We start from the raw sequence: 15813 nt of genomic DNA on the forward strand, positions 1-15813 counted from the left end.
TGATTAGTTACTCTCATTGTTCAATTGAACAGTATCAATATGATTTTATAGGTATTTAGTATTGTATTTGTTTAAATATTGTCTGAGAGCAGATGATTGTGAATAACCCTGTCTTTCAATTTTGAAACTGCATGTCTGTTCTGTAAAAGCTAGAGATGAGCCACACATTTCAGATTTGGATTAAACATTCCCAAAATTCAAGGGGTTTCAGATCCAGGTCCACCTCTATCTAGTAAAAGTATGTGAGAGGGAATAATAGAGGGAAGGTTTGGGTTTTTTAAAGTATTTTAATGTACATAGCTACACTAAAATAGTTGTAACACAGAACTGGACGCTACTGAAAGATCTCAGTTAACTTTTTTATGCACTCTGCTTGGGTGACATATTGTAGTTATTAGGGAAAAGAAAACTTGTTGTGAGCAGTAAATGGTGGAAGATAATCAAAATCATGTAAATAGAACTCTGGAGGTCTGGCAAAACGAATGCAGTTGGATTTTTAAAAGTATGTGGTATACTAGAATAAAGTGAAGCATCCCTTGCCTTTAACTGAGTTCTTTATCCTTAACAGTAACTGAAGCTGGTTTTGGTGCTGACATTGGGATGGAGAAATTCTTCAACATCAAATGCAGAGCATCTGGCTTAGTTCCCAGCGTGGTTGTGCTTGTTGCTACAGTGAGGGCTTTGAAAATGCATGGAGGAGGGCCAAATGTAAGTATCTGCACCTTTCTTGGAACACAAATGATAAACCTTAAAAATTGTCATTAACATTTGAAATATGTATAAAATTCTGAATTTTAAAAGTGGCTGGAAAAGCTCTTAATGTAAACCATTGTTTAGAAATTCTCATTCCTAAACTCCCTCATCACACTGATGTCCATTCCTGAATTTCCCTAGGAGATTATTGGACTCTAACCAAATGAGTAAGGATTAGATAGCTATGAAGAATTACTAATTATTAGAAAAGGGAGTGAAGTTTCTTTATATTTTTTTAAAATCCTTTATATACATTCTCTCCCTTGCCTCTTAAAATAGTGATTTGTAAATCTCAGTGGTGTTAATACCTAAGTGCATGGTAGCTGTGAGTTCATGGTTGTTATGAGCCAGAGAGCTTGGCAGCTGAGGGGGAGAGAGGAATTCAGATTGCAGTGTGCTTAGTGGAATCAGGGAGTTTTGAGTCTCTTGTCTTGTGACTGGAAGGCCTAAGGCTTTTGCCACTGAGGTGGAGGGAACTTCCTCCCTCTCTCCGCTGTAGGGGTGACTCCTTTTCTTCTCCAAGCCACGTGATACCAACAAATGTGTGGTGTTCCCCCATCCCCATTATATCACTCCCTCTGCTAGGGCCAAGCAGGGTCTTGTAGATTGCTAATCACAGAGGCACTCTTCACTCAATCAGGCAGAATCAGGAGTACTCCTGTGAGTGACTGGCACTCTACTAACCAGGCAAAGAGACTGAAAGCCTAGCAACATGCTTCAGCTCCTCTGCTCAGCATTCTGAAAGGATCTGATACTGCCAGGGAAACAGCTTTCTGTGGAGCCTCATATTGGGGGAAAATTCCAGAGCTGTTTCTACAACCACAGAATTGTGGAATGCACAGAGCCTTCCTTATATCTAATCATCTCAGAGAGAATCAGTGCTGAGATTTTCCCTTATTCATACCTTTTGGTGCCAAATTTTCTAAGATTAAAAACCCAAAATATTGTTGTCATAGTGGTACCTGTGTATCATTCTCACTCAACACATACAGCTCTTTTGTCTTTTGACATGTTGTTCCTCCATAAATTTCATGATGGTACGTTGTGGTGAAAATTTTCATTCCGTCTAGCAAAAGGGGAATTTAAACCTGCCCTTTCTAACTATGTATTGATTTTATCTAACCCTGGTCTTTCACAAATGGATGTTGTAGGTTGCCCCACACAATATACTGTACAAGGACGATATGGGCCAAATCGTAGGTCTGGAAGGTTAGCTATAAAAGTGGCTCTATAAACCAAACCTTTGTGACTCCTTGATATTTGTGCTGCCAGTCTGATCCCAAGGAGTCATGTAGAGCAGCCTTAGCGTTGCTCTAATTTGCAGCTGCCCACAAGGCATGGTTCCATCAGCCACAAGAGTGCTGTGTCCATTCCTGCTGTCAACTGCTTATGCCCTCTGTGCTGGATTGCTATCCCCTCAGTTACTTAGTTAATACAGAGTTCCACCTTCTTTATGCTGCTGGGGAGTGCAATATGTATATATATGAAAGATGACCATATCTGTGTCACCTGTGATCAACTATTTAGTAACTTTATACCTAAATCTGTACACTAATCATGTGGCTGGAGGAAAGGCAGTGTTTCCAATTCTTGTAAACAGTATATATTTTTTCTTTTATGGTTGGATAACAGTCCCTGATCTAATTTAGACATCCTCTGAGAGCTGTATAAGTAATAGCAGCATCCCTGGGCTGCCTGTGTACTGCAGCCCTGCTCTCAGTGTGCTCCTTACACCAGAACTTTCCAGGGGTCCTTGGAAGGCAGCATTATGGCAGTCTTCCACAATTCCAGCAATGGGAGAATCCTCCTTCAGCAATGCAGGGGAGCTTCTTTATGCTATTCTAGCACTTTTGCCCAGTGTAAAGTGACTGCAGAGTCTGGGTGAGCATCTCATTCTTTGATCTTTTTAAAAAATTTTCACTCTCTTCCCCAATGTGGGGGTGCACTTGGAGCCAATAGCGTGACTTTTCCTAAACCTTTTACTAAAATGTATGCAGAAGCCAGTTTTCTATTTCAAGAAATAAGTATATTCTTAACATTGGTTTGTTACCTGAAAACGCACGGCAAGACTTTCACTATAAATAGGATTTTAATTGTATCCTGATATATTTACCATCTTTGTTGTAGATGTATTATACTGTAGGACACTGCAAAGGTGTGTTTTACCTTCTCAAGTGAGTTATGACCAAAAATAATCACTTAGAATACCTACTCGTTGTCTGATGTACTGAGTTTCTAAGAAGTGGGTATTTTAATATGTGGATTTCAATTGCCATTTTTTACGTGCTCATATTTCCATTCTGAAGAAATCCTAAATGAAGTTGTAGGAGTTCTATACATGTTAATAGTGATTTTTTTTAAGCAGTAGAGTCACCTCAAATTTGGTGAGGAACCAGCTTTTAAACTGTGATTATACACTGAAAAGTGATTCTAAAATGGCACCACGGTCTTCCATGTTTGCATCTCACTGACTCCATATCCATTTTGCTCCTTTTACATGTCCCACGAACTCGGCCTGGAATTTGAAAGCCAAGCAGGATTCTTGCAGTCTCTCATATCATCACCGATAAAAATAGGATTCTACAGTCAGAACCTAGTTAAAGTTCTATAGATGCCCAAGCCAGGAGCAAAGCCAGCTCACTCTCCTAAAGTCGTCACAGTTCAGTGCAATTGCACCTGTATTCCCCCTCCATGGTCCCTCAGGGGCACCCACTCTAAGCACCTGGCTTCTCAGGTGTCACATCTCTTAGGCAGAGACCCATGTCTCTCTCCCTCCTGACCAGGGTTTTTCCAGGCTTCACAGTTCCCTGCCTACAATGTGATATTCCCAACAAGCCAGACTACCTAAACAAGCCAACATCTGTGGTTTGCTTTCTTTTTAAAGGCTGTGAACAACATAATTGACCGAGTTATATGTTACCACACAACATAAGCAAGCTCATTTATTCTTAAGGTGAAAGCATTCCAGAGAATTTATTCAAAACAATAAAAGAATCTACACACATGCTAAAACGTTTACCAGAGGTCCTCCCAACTCCAGCCTCAGGCTCTGTCAGTCCTTCAAAACCCACAACTGGGTTTTCCCATGGTTACAAGTTCATAACTGTCTCAGATTCAGAACTAGAACCCCCAGGAACAGATCAGTCTTTCCTTTATACAGCTTGGGCCTTTGATCTTGACTGCATATAATAGTGATCAGTAGACAGTGGCTCACTTCTCAGGGCAGAGCTTCAAAAGGCTGGATTTTTGCATAATGGGAGGTGAGGAATTTACATTCACCTCCTCCTAGATATTCCCCAGGAAAACAACTTCACAAATTTTGATCCAAAAGTCCATTCTTGTCTGGCACGTTGTTCAGCATAGTCCTTTGAATCCCCAGTCTCACATCTGTCACATCTCCCCTGTTGAAAGGTTATATGCAATCCCAGCCCACAAATATACATAAACCATTCAAATGATGGATCCCAAAGATACTTAATTCAAGAAGGTATACCAAGGAAATTGCCATATCTGTCTCAATAGCTATATTTGCTTTAGAGTACAAACATTGTATAAAGTTGTAAAAATGCATTGTCACCAAAATCAGCAGATAGGATTTAAAATGCACACCGAGAACTGATTTCTTGAGTAACCAGTTGCCATTTTTTCATAGTAATTTTCTGAGCATTACTGCTTTTTGGGGAGGGGGAAAGAAAACCCTGACACTGAGTCACTGCTGTAATAAACTGAGAAGACATAAATTCTTATCTTTGGGTCGGGGGAAAGTGATTCATTTTGCCATTTGCTTTGTACAGCTGTAACTTTCTCTAGGGCCATGGTCTGTGGCTGTACTGAACTTTTTTTGCTGGAAAGGAAGGTCTTATTGTTTCTTATTGGCAAGGGGCGTGATGTTTTGGAGTACAAACGTTTTTAAAAAGTTGTACTCCTGACCAGGCAGGTAGTTGACTAACATTGTTAGATGATTGTTAATTTTACTTGCTTACGATTACAGGTAACTGCTGGAGCCCCTCTTAAGAAAGAATATACAGAAGAGGTAAGAGCAATTACTGTAAAACTTAATCCTGTCCTTTTTAAAAAGTTTTGATTTGAAAAGATCTAAAACAACACAGTTGCCAGTTACTTTGCAAACAATAAAACAAGAGGAGAGTGGCAAGTTTAAATGCCGGCAGTAGATGCAACAAGCGCTTCTTGATTGAGGTTTTATGATACAATTTAAAAATAAAGATGAAAAATACCTACAAAGGGAAGAAAATCTATTTGCTGCATTGTGTGGATTGAGTGCAATATCATAGTAAGATAGCAATGGTAGTGTTCAGACTTAAGAAGCCATTTGCTAGTGTTAGATATCTTTGACCTTGGAAGTTACTTCAACTGAGTAACTCTCAGATATTTCTAGAGCACCCACCACTATAGTATTGGAGAGCTGAGCCACCTATAAAGGAGCTCTATTTCACTTCAGTACTCTGATGAGAGAGATCCACTGTAAAGTGTAGCCTCCTTTTTTCCCTGATCAAAAGATGTTGTTTCATGTTAAAAATTGAGTTTTTCTATTTACCTCAAAACAATTACACTTGAATTCAGATTATCAGACAAATATGGTAACTATAGTAAAAATGTTGTGGAAACTTCTTTAACTTTCCAAGTTTCGGGAGATGAAAATTGTTCTTGGTATATTATCTGAATTCATGGACTAACCAAATGCCCATTAAGGAATCAACTTGTGTCATTACCATATGAAGGAACCTGATTATTCATTGTGTGTGTTCAGTTATCTTTTTTTCACAAGTCTTTTATTTACCTACAGAGAGATTAATATCCATGCCTAAGGCCCTTTACAACTTAGGGGCTGAAATGTTGGCATTTCTTTCCCTTTTTCTGTCCCTCCTTCCCTTGACATTTGTAAGTAAAATTAAAGTATATATAAAAATCTATAGAAAGTAATAGTTATATATATTTTTTATATATATAAAATCTCTGTATGTGCTAACGACAGGGAGCCACTATTTCCAAGCCTCACCTTATACAAAAAAACCCCATAAACAAATTGCCCTAGGAAATGAAACAGGAAGAGATTCTCTAACACATTCAAAATAAAGAGTCATGTCCAGTCTCAGCTGTTAGGATAATGTGCTGACTCTAAGGCTTAATATTAATCCTGCTCTTCATGCCTGGTGTTAGACAGCAAGATGGCACAGCTCAAACATAGGCTATATATGTTTAAAGAATACATATGTGGTCTATATTTCATCTTTGTGGATAAAGCCTTTGTATAGCCTATTATTTGTGCTTTAGCTGCTGTCTACTTTTTTTTAATTACAGTTTTGCAACCTAGTTATTACTAGGTTTAATGTGTGTTTCTGATATAGAAATCTTCCAACCACTTTACTTCTGTAAACCATTACCATGGTATGTTTGGCTTATAAAAATAATACCTAGTTCTCCTATAGTAGTTCTAAACAGTGGATTCAGGAATAGAGGGATTAATGAAGATAAAATATTTTTTATATCAGTCCTTACATTACATGATGGGCAAATTTCTATTCCAATGTACTTTTCCATGGAAAATCAGTATACAGTCTTGGCAAAGCCTAAAACCTCTAAGGGTATGTCTACACTACGAAATTAGGTCGATTTTATAGAAGTCGATTTTTAGAATTTGATTTTATACAGTCGATTGCGTATGTCCACACTAAGCACATTATGTCGGCAGAGTGTGTCCTTACTATCATGGCTAGCATCGACTTACAGAGCGGTGCACTGTGGGTAGCTATCCCACAGTTCCCGCAGTCTCCACTGCCCATTGGAATTCTGAGTTAAGCTCCCAATGCCTGATGGGACAAAAACTTTGTCACAAGTGGTTTTGGGTACCTATCGTTGGGCCCCCCTCCCTCCGTGAAAGCAATGGCAGACCATCGTTTTGCGCCTTTTTTCCGGGGTCCCGTCTGCCAGCCCCGCTCAGCCCGCTGCCTGCCTGGATGATCGGAACCCCAGGCAGGCAGCAGGCTGAGCGGAGCTGGCAGACGGAGCCCCACACCGGCAGCAGGTTGAGCAGCTCAGCCCGCTGCCCTTCTTGGGCTCCGTCCACTGGCTCCTGCCAGCCAGGGTCCCAGCCGCCAGCCCCGCTCAGCTCACTGCCATGCTTGCCATGGTACGGCAAGCATGGAGCCCGCTCAGCTCACCGTCACCGTACGTCTCCTGGGTGCTGCTGGCAGTCCTGCATTGCTACACAGCAGCAGCTCCTTGCCTTCGCGGCAGATGGTGCAGTAGGACAGATAGCCGTTGTACGTCTCCTGGGTGCTCCTGGCAGACCTCGGTGAGGTTGATCAGGGGTGCCTGGACGGACATGGCTATCCTCCTTTTAAAGCACCGAATGGGAGTGACTCCAGGTCATTCTCGTTTTTAAGTTTCGTCTCATGGAGATTCAGTCCTGCCTGGAATATCATGCGAGCTGGAGGCTTCTGCCTCAGGCTGCTCTCCCAGCCGGCAGCACGGCGTGGTCACACATACCCCAGCCTGCCCCTTGCTCCCATGGCTCATGAAGCCTGGACAATAGTAAGGAGCAGTTCAATTTGTGGAATGACAAATCCAGAACGAAGGATTGCACTCCATGGGCCACGTTAAGATTATTTCAGAGTCCTAGATAGCATTTCTTCCCTATAAAAGGCTTCATGAAAATTTTCCCCCGCCACTTACAAAAATGTTAATTTATCAGAGCAGCTGAAAGGGTAAGGAACCCGGGACTATAACTTAGAGAGAGTTGCCATATTATTTAACTCATAATTGATATAATTCAAAGTAAAATTTCACAGCACGGTCTGTTCTAAGACTAAAAATGCAGGAGGGGAGTCCGAGAAAGAAACAGTGACCTGTTTCCACCCGGTTTCAAACCGGGGACCTTTCGTGATAACCACTACACTACAGAAACCCATCTTGAATGGGGTTTCTCTTTTTTTGCCACAGACTTTGTTGAATGCACAGGAATGTTTTCTCTAGCTACAGAAGCTACCTAATGCAATGTCTATACCTATGGCCTTCCTGCTCACAAAGCGGTAATGCCCCCTCCCAAGGCTGACACAGCGTGGAGTGAACGTGAAACAGCGACCTGGCTTGGGCAGGATCGCTAGTGAGGCATGATACTTTTGCTGTTAAGCAAACACAGCAATTCTTTCCTGGCCTCTGCCACTGAATGCCTCCATGCATTAAGCTGTGCCCTGTGAGTGCGGGAGGACTGCATGAGCTCGGAAAACATGTCATCGCGAGTGCGTTTTTTTCCGCCTTCTAATCTGCAATAACCTCAGGGACGGAGATGATAGGGGGAGCGTAGAAACATTCTAAGCTCTACGATTCTGGAGGGACTGCATGGTCACCTGTGTTGCTGAGTTCGCCACCCTGACCAAACAGGAAATGAAATTCAAAAGTTCCCGGGGCTTTTCCTGTGTACCTAGCTAGTCCATCGGAGTTCAAAGTGCTGTCCAGAGTGGTCACAATGGTGCACTCTGGGACAGCTCCCAGAGGCGACCCCAAATTCGAGCCGGCGATGTAGATTTTAGCGCTAATCCCCTCATCGGGGAGGAGTACAGAAATCGATTTTAAGAGCCCTTTAAGTCGAAACAAATGGCTTCATTCTGTGGATGGGTTTAGGGTTAAATCGATCTAACGCTGCTAAATTCGACTTAAACTCGTAGTGTAGACCAGGGCTAAGTCGGGAACAGGATGGAACAACCTAAGAAAATCAACAGTAGTAAATCACCTGGACTGTATGCTTGTATGTTCACATGTGTGGGAAAGAGAGAGCTGTCTGAGTGGCCTTGTCTTGTCTTGTATTTTAAATGTCCCAAGTTTGAGAGGCTTATGATCTGAACCGCCTCCCACTGAAGTCAGTGGGATTTTCCATTCACTTCAGTGGGAGTTGGATGGGGCCTCATGTCAGCTAGCATCCCTGTCAACCATCCTCTCTGGGAAGCTTTTGGTATTTGGGCCTTTAATAGAATGCCCGCATTAGTGTTATCTCACAAATTAAGTGGCATCACACAAAGGATTTTGATTTGAGTGAACTCTCCCTGCATTTGAGCTTGGAAGGAGAATGAGAAAGCTAGTCCATCTCCTCCTTCCATTTGTCTTCCCTGGGCCTGGATATGTGGTGAAAAAGGATCCTAGGAGGAACCAGATGAGATAGCGTCAGTCCTGTGATGGAAAGCTTCAGCAGCAAATGTCTTAATGAATTGTATTACTGTGTAACTCCTTTAGATGGAGCCATGAATTAGAGTGGGGGGAACTGGCAGCCATCCATACCACTGCCAATGTCAACCGGCCCACAGATGTTTTCTGGCATCTTGTTTATTGATTGGCAGCCAATTGGCAGCAACTCTGTCTTGCTTGTGTCCCAGAAGGGAGCAATCTGGCAACATGCTCAAATGTAAAAGATCTAGACCCTGCTCAGTTATGTAAATGCGGCTGCTGCTACTGAAGTCAGAATTAATAGGATACATAAAAATATTTTGTCTGAAGCTTATTATGAAGAGAAGTAAAGTGCAGTTTTCTGCAGTTTCCACGATATGCTATGCATCCGATGAAGTGAGCTGTAGCTCACGAAAGCTCATGCTCAAATAAACTGGTTAGTCTCTAAGGTGCCACAAGTCCTCCTTTTCTTTTTTCTTATTATGAAGGTTACCCATAAATATAAAAATAATTACAGCTAACCATGTTTGTTGTAATTTCAGGAAATTTCTTTGGCTAGAAAAGATGTGACACCTTGCCATTTCTTTCCATTTGTTTTTTTGTTTGTTTAATGTAGAATCTCCAGCTGGTAGCTGATGGCTGTGGTAATCTACAGAAGCAAATTCAGATTGCTCAGCTCTTTGGAGTTCCTGTTGTCGTTGCTCTAAATGTCTTCAAGTAAGTCAATCCATCCTTTACTCCTGCTAGTGGACCCAAAGCTCAAGCTCATTGTTGTTGCATGAGGTGTAATCACTTACTTCCTCACCTCATATAGTATATTAAATTTTTTATACATCCTGAAACATATAAAGATTTAAAAAAACCCTCTAGCTGCCTCTTTTAGAGGTTTTCAAATCACATAAATATAAAATGGTATTGTATGTGATTTGTAATCTTATTTAAATGAAACGTTCCTACTTCAATGTACCTAAGACAGTTGGGGTTTTTATAAACATTTAATAATTGTATGATTTCCATAACTAACTTAACAAATAAGGCTGTACAAGAGTAAATAAACAAAATAATGACAGAACTGTTTGGTTGGCAGAACTGACTCCCATGCTGAAGTTGATTTAGTCTGTGAGATTGCAAAACAGTCTGGAGCATTTGATGCAGTGCCCTGCAATCACTGGTCAGCTGGTGGTAGAGGAGCTGTGGAATTGGCTCAGGCTGTGAGAAAAGCCGCCAGTCAGGAAAACAGCTTCAAATATCTGTACAACTTGGAGGTAAGATAATTAAAAAGAATGTTGCAATAGTTTCAGATGGAGAACAAAGAGGATGTTGCAACAAATCTATTTAGCGTTCCTTTTAGATGTCAGCTGTAAGAAGGTGCTTGCTTGGCTTAATAATATCCCAGGCGTTGCAGATTAAAAAATAAAACTATTACTGAAGATGAAATAGTGAGTACTTCTGGCAGTACAGGAGTGCTTGCTGCACGATAGCATACTTACTAGCGCTTTGTCTTGTTTAGCTTTAAATATCTCCAGTGATGAGGCCTCTGCTGCTCCTAGGAGGCTTTTCATGGCATTCAGCTGAAATTTCATTTTCTTAATGTCATCCTGTTTGAAATGCATACACCTGTGACTCCCTAAAGTGTTCCTTTCCTTCTTTAGGCAAAGGATAGTTTCTCAAGACTTAGGTTGTATGCACATCTCTACCATTGATGTGCTCTCTGACATTGAAAAAGTCACTTACACTCACTGTTCTTCAGTTTACTTGTCTGCAAAGTGCCCAGTGTTACAGCATCCCCAGGTTGCCAGGAGGAGCAATTGCAGACAAAGTCCTGCTTGGCCCCTACAGCCCCAGGGTGGAACGCACTCAGTGCAGACAGAATGTTTGGAGAATTATATTGCCAAGAATTTTGCTAACAAGCCTCTACTGAGCTTGTGCAAATAATGGTTTTCAGAAGCTTACAACTTGGCCAAGTCTGGGTGGATTTTCACAGGAACAGCAAAATGCAACTGTCTAACTCCTTGGTGGCACCCTCCCCCACAACACTGCCAAGTTTCAATCTCTGTTTCAATAGATGAAGGTGCTAGAGCTTATCAAGAAAAATATTTGTAAGACTTTTTTTTTTAACATAAGCAAAACCAGTTTATTTTCCCTAATTTAATTCTTGCAAATAACAGAATTGTTTCTGCTGAAACTTTCTTAAAATTTCAGCCTGTGGCAGACACCCAGCATGGAAAATTTCATCTGGAATTGTTGAAGTTTGGTAGTTATAAGCAACTAAAAACAAGGTCTCAGAATGGAAAGTGTCAAGTAGTCTTAACTCTAAGTGTTGCTATCAGTCTTGTCTGTAATGACTTGGCCTGTTCATACTTAGAGCTGAGTGAATAATTGATTTCTTTGGTTCAGTGGCTGATCTGAGAAAGAAAAAAGTAGGTTTGTTTCAAACCAGAACTGATTTTTTTCAGTTTTCCTCACTGAAATAAAAAAATAAAAAATTGTTTGGCTCTAGGGCAGGGGTGGACAAAGATTTTGGCCGAGGACCACATCGGGGTACGAAATTGTATGGAGGGTAGGGAAGGCTGTGCCTCCCCAAACAGCCTGGCCCCAGCCTTCTATCCGACCCCTCCCACTTCCCGCCCCCTGACTGCCCCCCTCAGAACTCCTGACCCATCCAAACCCCCTGCTCCTTGTCCCCTGACCAACCCCACCACCCCCCCCGAACTCCACATCACCCCCCTGGGACCCCATTCCCTATCCAATGCCCCCTGCTCCCCGTCCCCTGACTGCCCCCCGCCACCCCATCCACATCCCCGCCCCTGACAGGCCCCCGGGACTCCCTTGCGTATCCAACCGCCCCCTGTCCCCTGACTGCACCCCCATCCAACCATCCCTTGCTTCCTGTCCCCTAACTGCCCCCCCCCGGGACCCCTTGCTCCTTATCCAACCCCCCGCTCCCCGCCCCCTTACCAGGCCGCTCAGAGCCCGAGGAGCTCGCAGCCCCGCTGCGCGACTGCGGAGGAGGGGGGACAGCACGGGATGGTCCCGGGGTTCAAGGGCCAGGCAGGATGGTCCTATAGGCCGGATGTGTCCTGCGAGCCATAGTTTGCCCACCTCTGCTCTAGGGGAATGTTTGAATGTCTGTCTGGAATGAAATTTTCTAAATAAAAGGTTGATTTGAAACGACATGTTTGAAATGGTTCATTTCCAAAGTGTCAAAATATTTTGTTTTGACATTTAAAAAAAAAAAAAATCCAAATGAAAGTATTTGGTGAATTGATCCAAATTTGCAAGTTTCAGTGCCCTCAAAGATGTATTTTTCAGCAAATTTACTATATGTCAAAAAAAAAAGGTCCCCATTTCTATTTATCTTGCTTGAAGAAGCCTTAGTGCTTCATTTCTCATCTATTTCTGACAAGTGGGCACTATTTCTGATGGGGAAGATGGGGGAGGACTTTTTCCTGACTCCTTTCTCTTGAATCTCTGCCTCTACTGTTTCAGTTTGTTTTCCTCACCCCCAGGCCCTTATCACTCCCCCTCTGTCTCCTCCTTTCCTTTGGCACCCTCATCTTGCTACTTTTCTCTCCACCGCCACTTGTCCACAGAGATCTCAGAGAGGGCAAGCACCTGTAAATGGGCCAGTCAGCAGCTTTATAATTACCTTAGTGGAATGAAAAAAGGGTATTTGAACATAGGGCATAGTGGGTAATTTTAGCCTGACAATAGTGGGCACTGAATTCTTCTGCTCAACAAAAGACCAGGCACCTCATGGTGACAGTCCCAAAGAGATGAATGTGGTATAAAAATCAAGAGAATTAGATATACAGGAAGTAGGTATGCAGGATGATATAGGGGTATTTTCAGTGTCTTTCTGCCTCAACCTTGTCCTAAAGGGACAAGGTTGAGAGGATAGTTGAGTCTTCATTCCTGTTCCAGTCCTATCCAGAGACTGCCAAATTCAATGAGTCTTCTTTGGTTTGGTTTGGTTTTTATGGGGATTTTTTGCTGAGGGTCAACAGACATGGGGTGGTGGTGGGGGGAAATGCTTCAGACACCCTTATAGCCAACATGAAGGAGTGCAATATTGACAAACTCATGGGAAACCCAAGCTCTCAACAGACCAAAATGGAAAAGGACCTGGTGGCAAGGATCCCAGTATTTCGAGATCCAACAGAGAAACTAAATCCATTTAGTCCATTGATATTCATTGATTTCCGCTGGTGTGGATTAATTTCAGATATGCATGAAGTCCTAACCACTTCCAACAAGTCAAGTTACTTTGGGAGAACTTAAAAGCCCCAGGGTAAATTCATTCAGTATCTTAACATTGTGTTCCAAATGTTTCCCAGAGTCGGGTGAAAAAAACTTTAAATCTGATTCTTGGATCCTTTTTATTTTTCTCACTTACGTAGTAAAACAAAAGGTTGTAGTATATTGTTTTTGTGTTTCAAATTAGGAGAATACTTCAAATCAGCTGAACTTTATTTCTCTGGATTTTTTCCAAGCAGCATGTCTAACTTTGTATTGCTTCATATCATGTTTCCAACTTCGTCTTCTAAGAAAATTCTGTTTTCACATGTTTTGAAATCTGCATAGTATATGAAAAACAAAGAAATATTTTCAAGATGAACTGGTGTGATATAGTGTCACATACAGTCAAATAGTGGTAGGAATTGAGAATCAGAGTTACTCTGTTGTATTTCAGTCTAAATGTAGTCAAGTGCACGTGTAAAATAACTTTCTTTTCAGACTCCACCAAGTTATTCTTGCTTATAAAACAAGCTACATTAAATTTAATTTTTCCCCTCAACAGTTATTTTTTTAAACATTAGGTTTAGCTGGCATTTAGCACCATATTAACAAATACTTTTCAAGAGCTAGTATGAACAAGTAAATAAGTACTATGAGAGCAAAATAAATTTCAAGCATATTTGGAGGGTGGTGTGAAGAATAACTGTATGTTGATTCTGAACATGCAAGAAAGAGATGTGAAAATCAGCATGTCTGGTGTCCGGGACAAGGAACAGCCTACAACAAGTTTCCCAAAGGGCCTGTCATATTAAAAGTGTAGAGAGGAGCATACATAAAGGGCTTGTAATATCAGAAATTACACATGGGAAACTTTAAAAAAAGGAAAAAATAGTCAGAAGTAAGGCGGAGATTTTATGATAGGCTTTGAAGAGCCATAACTTTGTTTAAAATATTATTAGCAGTGGTAAGAAATATTTTATTAGCATGTGGTTTAAAAAAGACGAAGTTTGGTCCCGGTGCATACACTAACCCATCTTATTTTGTCATTTGAATGTTTTTTCTTGTCGAGTACTTCTTTTTTGGTGGTTGGAGAATGAAGTTGGCTACAAAGACCTTCTGAACTCTTTACAAAGTAATCTGTACTTCATTGTGTTTTTTTTGGAGAAAATATATTTGGCACATATGGAAAATATCAGAATTTCAATTCTTATCAGTGTAGACTTCCTTTCTGGGTTCACTTTTCTTGAAGTACGAGTCTTTAAATTACAGCAGAAAGCTATTACTCAGAATAAACTGACTGATCTATTAACATAAGCTCAGATGAGCAGGGGATAGAAGCATGTGCATCCCATTCGAAAAATTTCCTGGCTTCAATGGTTAAAGTACTCTTTCTTAAACAAAAAAAAAACAGAAGTAGAGGTAACTTGCTGCAGTAGTGCATGCCCAGTAGAGTATCTGGGTTCTTATATCCCATTGTTTTGGCAAATGAAAAGATTCAGGGTTTAGTCTCCCTGCGGGTGCACTGAACTCTCTCTGTTGGCATCAACATACCTGAGACAAAGAGATAAGAAAGCACTGGTTTGAATCAAGGCACTTCGCTAACTCCTCTGCTGGAAGTGGTGTTCTGTCCAGCAAAGCAGCTTGAGCACAGTGAGCCAGTGCATCAGCAGGAAAGCAAGACTGACACAGCTGGAATTAGAGAGAAGAGAGAGATGAGACTAGGGGAGAGGTAACTGGTGCAGAGAATCAGCACATTCTGTCAGTCACAGAGACTTACCAGTGTCTCTTAAATAGATTCCGACATGGTGAACTGACAGCTGTGATAGGGAAGCCAAAAATCACCTAACTTCTGCTAAAAAGGAAAACTAAATTGGGAGAGGGGAGAAATTACAGGAGAAGGAAGGGGAAGGGTTTCTTTGGCATTTCAGCGTTTCCAGATTACTTCTATTTTTCTAATATATTTGTCAACTTCCTGTGTTGGCATGACATCATGATGTCACCAATGTTGCCACATTATGGTGTAGAGTCAGTCACGAAGATATTTTGGAACATTTCCAGTGTCCTGCATAGCCAGTTTTCAGGGCACAGGACAGCATCATCACAATCAGGGTCATTTTGTGGAAAATCAAGCTAGAGGGGCAACCATTTTTAGTGAGTATTCAAAGCCATTAGCAACTTCAGCAATGGTGTTCTTCTTCCTTCTCTCTAAGGGTGACAGTGCCATATAGAAAATGTCCTGGCTCTTTTATGCTCCTGTGGTCTTTCAGCGCACAGGTTGGCACCATTTCTGCTGATCTCAATTTCAAGTGGAAGAGATCTGGTGCTGCCACGAAGCAGGAGCTCAGTAAAGCGTCAGACAGTGCAAAAACTGCAGGCAGGAGCAGCTCTGCATTGTTTGGCTCAGCTTCTGTCTACATCTCGTAGTCTCAGAAAAGGGGTAGAAAATAGGAATGAGTTGGAGCAACAGAGGAGGGGGGAGAAAAGAGCCTGTAAATTGAAAGTGGGTAGGAGAGGGAATGAGAGGGAGGGCAAAAGCCTAGAACAGTGGTTTTCAGACTGTGGTCCATGGTTCCCTGGGGGTCTGCAGACTGTCTAAGGGGTTCCGCAAAAGGTTATCATTACCAGGGAACAGTGATTTTCCCC

The 15813-nt window shown here is 41.7% G+C and overlaps 1 protein-coding gene across 1 annotated transcript in view; it reads left to right on the top strand.

Moving 5' to 3' along the window:
• Positions 1-15813, top strand: part of MTHFD1L (methylenetetrahydrofolate dehydrogenase (NADP+ dependent) 1 like) — a 246725-nt gene that overhangs the window by 156125 nt on the left and 74787 nt on the right. The window contains exons 21-24 of the mRNA XM_074948613.1: positions 569-708; positions 4745-4786; positions 9548-9648; positions 10019-10196. Coding sequence (XP_074804714.1) covers positions 569-708; positions 4745-4786; positions 9548-9648; positions 10019-10196 — 461 coding nt within the window. The remainder of the gene's footprint in view (positions 1-568; positions 709-4744; positions 4787-9547; positions 9649-10018; positions 10197-15813) is intronic.

This window comes from Natator depressus, chromosome 3 (assembly GCF_965152275.1).
Source record: "Natator depressus isolate rNatDep1 chromosome 3, rNatDep2.hap1, whole genome shotgun sequence".
Lineage (NCBI taxonomy): Eukaryota > Metazoa > Chordata > Testudines > Cheloniidae > Natator > Natator depressus.